Raw genomic sequence first — 8,255 nt, forward strand, 5'->3', positions numbered from 1 at the left:
CTCGAGGGAAGGAGTTCTGTGCGAATAGAGACCACCGCGTTCGTGTGGATTTAGTACTCGCTTCTCCACTGAAAATCCCGAGAAGGAACGTGTTAGCTTTAATTTTTCCAATTTTAAAAGTACAAACGTTTGAAATGTTTGCACCCGATTTCTTGTGTTTACTAATTTTCTAAGAAGATAATGCATCGCTGTGTTCTCTGAAAAAGGGGGGAAAAAAAAAAACCAACCTGGAATTATATTGCATGGTTGGTTTGTTTTAACACTCTTGATTTCTCCATCGAGAAGGAACGTGTTAGCTTTAATTTTTCCAATTTTAAAAGTACAAACGTTTGAAATGTTTGCACCCGATTTCTTGTGTTTACTAATTTTCTAAGAAGATAATGCATCGCTGTGTTCTCTGAAAAAGGGGGGAAAAAAAAAAACCAACCTGGAATTATATTGCATGGTTGGTTTGTTTTAACACTCTTGATTTCTCCATTTCTGTGTTCTTTTCTTAGCCCATCAAGGCTCCTGAGTCTGTATCCACTATAATTACAGCAGAATCAATCTTTTATAAGGTATGGTTTATGCAAGTTTGTTTGCAAAAAAGATCTTGCTGTCTCTATTTCCAATCTCAAAACTGCCACGGGCAGAGCAAGTGCTAGGGGTGTGTTCACAGAAACTGTTCTTCCTTGCCTAGCAGTTGCGTAGGGTTTTGCTCTGCCTTACGTCATTGCCGTTGAGTCGTGCGTGCAAGGTAGTTTACCACAGTAGTTTACGTTGTTGTCATTGTCCTGTTTTTTCTTCTTCCAAGAAAAGGGTGCATCTGGTTTCCTTACTAATTATTGCAGTTGAGGTTTTTTTTAAACTTTTAACTTTCACCATGCAGAGGTCGAGAAAAAGTGACTATATAGCCTATTATTTAAATTTGTGTGATTGTGCCTGCCTTAGGCACAGAGAATATTGCCTGTAGAGGGGCTGGGTTGCACTGCCCTAACATCCAGGCTGGCTCCCGTCTCAGAGCTGGGTGCAAGCACCCTCAGACACCCTGGGAACAAGGTCTGTTGACTGTTGCAGTGAAGGCAGAAGCTAGCCTTCTCACATTCATGCTTGAGAGCACGTTTACTAGCATGCCAAGGTGTTAGTGTTTCAAAGTTCTGAAATTTGCTTTTATTTAGTACAAACCAACCATTTGAAATGCCTTTTCCCCCAAAGAAAATGTCGGGATAGCCATTGGGGCAACTGCATAGCCAGAGGAGAAGTGGTATCTGAGCTTCCGTACGCTGTCTAGAGGCCTGATGCTTTGTGTCTCGCATCCCAGAGGAATCTGTTTGCTGTTGGCCAGTTCAGAAGAGAATTGATGTCTTGTCTGTGGTTTTGGTTTGGTTTTTTTTCCCCCCAGAAATTACTAAGAATTATGTCAGAAGTTTTACTTAACCTGATCTCTTTATGCAAACTGTTTCTATTTTGATACTTTGCTGTGTTGTTGCGAAGGGGATTGTCTGGGGGTTTTGAGGTCTTTTAAATCTGTTTTGAAAACAAAACCATCCTGGATGATGCTCGGCAAACTCTTGATACTGATAGGGCAGGCACTGTGTTGTGCTGTGCGACGTGGTAACAACGTCAGGTGAGTTGCCTTTGCTGCACAGCCTCACACGTTAGAGAGCACCATGGAAGATGGCGGGAGGGTGGGTCTGTGTTTTGGGACTGCCTTTGCATTCAAATGAGGGAACTTCTTCATACACAGAAAGCTGCTTTCCCTGCACACACAGCGAAATTACTACAGTTACTTTTTCTAGAAGGTGGTGTTGCACTCTCCTCCTTCTGACAGAATGAGACCATCTCTGCTCTGCAGACAGGAGGCGTAGCCTTGGACTCCTAGACATTGGGTGACTGTGCACAAGCAGTGCTGATGACTGCTTAGGTGAGACAGCGCTCTTACCTTACGCCACTGTTCTTTTGCATGTGGCTGAAATAAGACTGTCTTTCAAGACTGGGGTAATTTGACATAATTTAAGATGCTGGTACTTAAGATATGAATCAGAACCACAGAGCCAAGCTTCTAAAATCAGACTGTTGGTTTTAATAATCATTTATATCTCTCCTAGGGTGTATACTATCAAATTGGAGATGTTGTTTCAGTGGTTGATGAGCAGGATGGAAAAACATACTACGCTCAGATCCGTGGGTTCATTCAGGACCAATACTGTGAAAAGAGTGCTGCGTTAACCTGGCTCATTCCTACGCAAGCCAGCCCCAAAGACTGTTTTGACCCAGCATCCTATATCATAGGTAATGTCCAAGCCTTCGTTTTATACAACTACTTATATGTGCCTAGACTAATGCAGAGCTGTATTTTTTTAAACAAACTTTCTAGCTTGTCAGGGTCATTTGTGCAATTTCCACATGTTAGACCCTAATCCTGTAAGCACCTTGTTTGCGTCAATAACCATTTTTATTTATCTTACATATATAATATGATTAGCACTACCACAGTGAGTATGATTGTCTGAGTATTTGTGCTCACGGGCACAATTATAGTCTTGCAACTTTAAAGATCAAATTATTACTCCATAAATAGAATCAAAGTTATTACAGTATAAGCCTGATATACCAGTCCAAGCTGTTTCTTTTACAGTGAGCTGAATTAGCTGATCTTCATCTTGGGTACATAAAACACATAGCGTGCAAGCCCTGGCATAGAGAGTTTTCTGCTACTGATTCTAAAATTATTAAGAATTCAGAAAAGTCCTTTTGACAGGCAGGCCACAGATAGTGTCAATTTAAAATATATTAACCAAAGTACTGCACTCAAATAACCACATGCTTCAAATGGGGAAAAAAAAAAAAAGATCAGCCCAGCAAAAATAAAGGTAGAGGTTTCTTGCCTAGCATTTGAGGCTACTTTGCCAGGAAAGTCATTGATTGTGGGCTGTGATTGCATATTTTTAAGTCCTTCATACTCCAATTTTATGCCTTTAAATTTTGTCTCTGAAGACTTTTTTCTTTTTTTTTTTTTTTTCCTAGGACCAGAAGAAGATCTCCCAAGGAAAATGGAATATTTAGAATTTGTTTGTCATGCACCTTCGGAATATTTCAAATCTCGATCGTCTCCCTTCCCTACTGTTCCCACAAGACCAGAGAAGGGCTATATATGGACTCATGTGGGACCTACTCCTGCAATCTCCATTAAAGAAACTGTTGCCAATAATTTATAATTTTTAAAGGAATACTTTGGAGGAGTTATTTTGGGTGTATTCTCAGGTCTGTGAACCACATACAAGAAGTTTAAAAAAATTATAAAATGTTCATTTTACTTTATGGATTATGGTATTTATTTATTTTAAATTATATCAGATCTTTAAAGTGGAAGTTTTCTTTCCATTTGATGCGTCATTCCTGTGCTCTGTTCTTCAGACATGATTGCTCATTTTGGGACAAAACCACAAGTTTCATGTCATCTTCGACTTCGGTGAGCACACAATTGACTTCTGAAAGTTGCCTTTAGTGTTCCTATTTTCTAACTTATTTTCCAGAAAAGGAGTTAAAAGATACACTCTTAATCAGCCAGCACTTTATATACTTGTTTAATTTAGTTAGCTGTGACTGCAGTTTTTGTTTACTTCTTCAATAACTTAAGACTAGTTTCCAGTAAGCACTAAACGTGGTCAGTGATGCAGTTAACAGTTTTCTGTCACACTGGAGAGGAGCGATCTACTTGGATTTCTCTTCTTCAGACTAAAACCTATCATCCGCAGGGTAGTTCTCTATTTAACAGTCACCTTTTAAGTGAATTGTGTTCAGCTCAATCTAAAACGAGGGCCTGTGCACATAGCTTTCTGCTAAACTTTGCTTATATAAGGGGATAGATTTCTTGGAAAGTTGGATGCAAATTTAAAAATTGATGGTATTTGGCTTTGCCATCCTGGCATCCTCATGGCAGAAATGTATCTTCATTTCCCCGGCAAGCCAACACTGACGTATGATTTGAGTTTCACACTGTTACTATTTGTGTGTGTGTGTTAGCTTGGTCTCTTAAAATTCATTTTAAATGTTTTTTTTTAGTCTTTGCAATTAATGATGGTAAGAAAAAATCCTCAAGCAATTCAAATGCAAAAAACATTTGCTAAGGGAAATAAAGACTAATTTTATATATTGACAGTCTCAGTATACCAATGAAAATATTTAAAAAGCAGAATGGGAAAAATGCCACATATTAAAATACCACTGTTAAAGTTTTCTGCGCTAAACTTTGCACAAGCCAGTCAGCTCCAAACACTATGAGATGTGTTTGTATGGGCTGAATACCCTGGGGTTAGTGGTCTTAAATTTACATGTAAAGATCTTCTCAGCTTTTTTGGGGGGGATGTAAGTGACCATAGCACCCAAAAGCCCCAAATCAACTTTAGTATATTGTATGAAAGTCTGTAAAAGTTGTACTAGACTTATGTTTGAACTTTCTGAAAAGCTTCGATTTAAGGTGAAATGTATTTTGAAAGTCTCAGGTATTGACAACTTTTAATACAGTGGGACCCGTGACTGCAACAACCAGATCTGTTTCTCAGCCTCAGTTCTTCCCTCTTCACATACAAGGGAGAATAGTCAACCTTAAGGGAGTGGGTGCTAGATTTAAGGGATATGGTCAGCAGTTCAAAATGCTCAGAAGTTAGCAGTATGCTGCTAATACAGAGTTAGATCTCAAGTACCTTCAGGTGCTACATACATGAGATGTTCAGTGTGTTGTAGTAGTTAACCCCAAGGTGACCTTGCTCCTGACTCTCCTCTCCTTTCACTCCCTCTAGATTTCTTTTTTGCTGATTTATCTTTATTAAATTAACAAACATAAGAAAGTAAAAATAACGACTCTTAAAAGATACCTGCAGTAGCCAGAGTGACTCCCTCCACTCAAATGTTTTCCTTTCTTTCTCTGCAGTCCACAAGTTTTTCCCTTGGGATCACTGTGAAGTCCCTGTGCTGCCTCGGCGTAATCCATGGGGCTTTGCTCTGCTGGGGGCTGACTTTCAAGCTCAGCTGCTTGCCTTGTCAAATCCTTGTAGGAAGGGGGAAGAAAACAATGCTTACATTCAGTTTTGCTTTTTGGTGTTTCTATGATTTGCACCAAATGAGAAGTATTTGCTTGCCATTTGCCTTACTTGTCAATAAACTGTAACACAAAAGGGACAGGTTAGAGCAATACCAATGTATGTTTTATGATTTGAAGTTTGTTTCACAGAATTACCTGCTGACAAAGAGGTCTCCTGCACCTTCCTATGATGTCAAACAGCCGGTCATACTGAGAGAGGGGACTGATGGCAGGCTTGCATTACACACGTAGTTTGAAAGCTTAAGCAAAAGAAAAGAGTTTGGAGCAAGATCATGTCTAACCCTTATGAAAAAGGGTAGGCCATATAAAGTTCTACTTGGAGTAGCAAAGAGCAGAGCTCCAGGTAGAGGATATGTAACCTGGAATTTCTGTAAGAAAAAGCAAAGAACTGTGAGCATTGCCACTGTGAAATGAAAGCCAGAATCAAACAAAAATGTCATCCCTCACTGCATTTGAATCACTAGCAGCACTACATTTAAGAAAGTTGTATATATATATGATTAAAAAAAAATATGCAAGAAGACCTGCACAATAACAACAAAGCTATCAAATGATGTAGTAGGTAATCTGAAGCAAATGTGACTCCACTTCAGTTCTGTGACTTACCTAATTGTGATAGTTAATTATTTGGTTTGGGAAGACGCAAGACTCATCAGTTTTTCTGATGAGACAGCCCACGGAAACTTTAAATACCTTTTTAGCCGTCTGGGCTTGCCGTTTGTTAGGGAATGAAACAGGAAGAAATGACAGAAAAAAAACCCCCTTACTTGTCAGCTGATTAAACATAAAACTCACCTTCTAAAAATTTTTGCCAGACTGCCTAATACAGAAAAGGAGCTCTGTATTTCAACATTTTTATTTTGTTTGCTGCCGTGTGGTATGAAGCTACTGATACTGCCCCTGGCAGACAGAGTGATCACAGGTGCTGTGCAGTAGGGGCTAACCCATGTCAGTATAGCTAGCAAGGGCACATCAAGTAAACCACTCAAGGTATGAATTTATAAGGATACAGACAACTGCCCCGATAACCAGCAGAATGCTTGAGGTGGTTGACGTGGTCACGCTTGTCAGGGTTTCCTGGGGACACCAAGCACAGTGCGACTGTCTTTAGCTGCAGATGGCCAACACATTTTGAACCCTCTAAAATGGCATGTTGTTAGGGATGGTGATTAATAAACTAACATCAGTGACATGCAGAAAGATAAAACCTGAAACTACTACAGCTGACTTAAGCTTTTGCACCTTTTCCTGGTCTGTTAATAAGCTGAATAATTCCACAGAACATATTTAATTGGTTTCTAATTCTGTTTTTGTTAGCTTCTTAAACTGACTTCCAGCTGCTGCTACTGATACTCGTCAATGTTTCCAAGAGATGCTCTTAAGAAAGGAACAGGTAAATGGTAATATGTCCATGAGAAAAACCCATTTTGAAATAAAGTACATTTCACTTGTATATTTTTACTTCTCTCACCCTTAGTGTAGCAAATGTGTTCAGAAGAATGAAGCTGGGACAGATATTTGTGGGAGAGCGGGATCAGTCCTGGTAGTTGACTGTTTCCAGCATAGACTGTTCAATTTTATTTTATTTTTTTACTATGAGCATTGCTAGCTTTGGAGATGCAAACAGAACTAGTAGAAATTGAGTGACTCAGTAAAACAGATACAAACCTGTAATTAAAATCATAACATCTTAGATTATTTGTCATTACATAATCTGTTAATAGTATTTACCTTAGTCTTCAGGGCAAATAAAAACAGTAACAGAGTTGCAAATGCAGTTAGTCCTCCAACTTGAGTTATATTTACTGTATTGTGGGAACTAAGGCACAAGAGGCAACCAGGTAACTCAAAGTGCTCGAGCAGAAAGTAAGCCAGGGAAAGAAAAAACGCTTAAAAGATTTAATCTAAAATAATGCCAAGTATTATACTTCCAACTACTGTCTCAAAAGACAAAAAAAACCCTTTTTTTTTTCTTTTTTTTGCAAGAGCTATGGAACAACCTCCCTTAGTAAACACAAAGTATTTTATTTTAGTTTTTGATTATACTGGGAAGTGCTAAAAAGAAGAATCCAGATGGGCAAGGATTCTGATGGTAAGGTCCCTGAAGAGACTGGATCCACAGGCAATGCCTGTTACTAAAGCATTGTAACTTTATTTATAGGTATTTGAACAATTGCACTGTCCTGTTTTTGCATGTCCAGAACCTCAGGCAGTAACAAGGGCAGAATGACTGACTGTCCAGACAGCTTCTTACGGACAGAGCTGAAAGAATGGGCAACATCTGTCTGAAAATTTCTCATATTAGGAAAATGGAAGGGCAGAAGGAAGACCTGCAAAATGGACTCAACAGCAGAAGGGATATCACAGGATCCCATGGAGGAAGGCTTTGATGCCCTGCAAACTGGAGGAGCTGAGCTCGCCGTTATTTTCTCTTCTCTTGTTCAGTATCCCCCATGCCAAAATTTAGGTAGGTCTCATTCTTGGATCATTGGACTGTGAGTGGATACACTACTACTGAATTTTTATGGCCTTGCGGTAAGCTTCAGAGCTTTGTGACCAGCCAAAAGACGTTTTCGTTGAGCAATTTTAGTTCTAAAGATGGAACATATAACTAAGAGCTAAAATGCACAGAGCATATGTAATATACTCAGTCATGCATAGAACATGCAGTGTGCCCTGGTACACACATTGCAACTCCATCTTCCATGAGAAAAATCCCCATTTTGTAGTTGTAGGAAATCAGTATTATCCAAGAACATTTGCCTTGCAGGACAGGAAAAAGCTTCCATGACAGAAATAACGCAGACATTGTTTTTTAAAACTACTTTTTGACTGAGGAGAAGTTTCACTTCTGCATCTCTATAAGAGAATGAAAGAGCGTGAAAATTAAAAATCATGGACTTCAGCAATATACTTACCTGTATTAAGGTATGAGGCACCCGTTGAAGTAATTTAGTTAGCAACTGTACACACAATAATACAATTCTCATCTGAGAAAAAAAAAGGGGAGAAAAAGCAAATGAAACATTCTTAGTGACTGATAGCTCAAATAAATACAGCAAATAACAAGTAACAGCTTTAATTGCTGGAAGCAAAACATTTTCAGATGTCATATGTGTAAAGACTGTCAATTAAATATTCAATTATTTATTCGAGATATATTTATATTATT

General features: G+C 38.8%; 1 protein-coding gene across 1 annotated transcript in view; it reads left to right on the plus strand.

Moving 5' to 3' along the window:
* The window catches only part of GATAD1 (GATA zinc finger domain containing 1), a 9,306-nt gene extending 1,285 nt beyond the window's left edge, over positions 1–8,021 (plus strand). Inside the window, exons 2-8 of the mRNA XM_035896890.1 lie at positions 498–557; positions 2,088–2,271; positions 3,007–3,243; positions 3,397–3,451; positions 5,213–5,378; positions 6,401–6,476; positions 7,245–8,021. Coding sequence (XP_035752783.1) covers positions 498–557; positions 2,088–2,271; positions 3,007–3,197 — 435 coding nt within the window. The 3' untranslated portion in view covers positions 3,198–3,243; positions 3,397–3,451; positions 5,213–5,378; positions 6,401–6,476; positions 7,245–8,021. The remainder of the gene's footprint in view (positions 1–497; positions 558–2,087; positions 2,272–3,006; positions 3,244–3,396; positions 3,452–5,212; positions 5,379–6,400; positions 6,477–7,244) is intronic.
* Positions 8,022–8,255: the final 234 nt, after the last annotated feature.

The sequence above is a fragment of the Egretta garzetta genome, unplaced genomic scaffold (genome assembly GCF_000687185.1).
Source record: "Egretta garzetta isolate BGI_Z169 unplaced genomic scaffold, ASM68718v1 scaffold30, whole genome shotgun sequence".
Taxonomy (NCBI): Eukaryota; Metazoa; Chordata; class Aves; order Pelecaniformes; family Ardeidae; genus Egretta; species Egretta garzetta.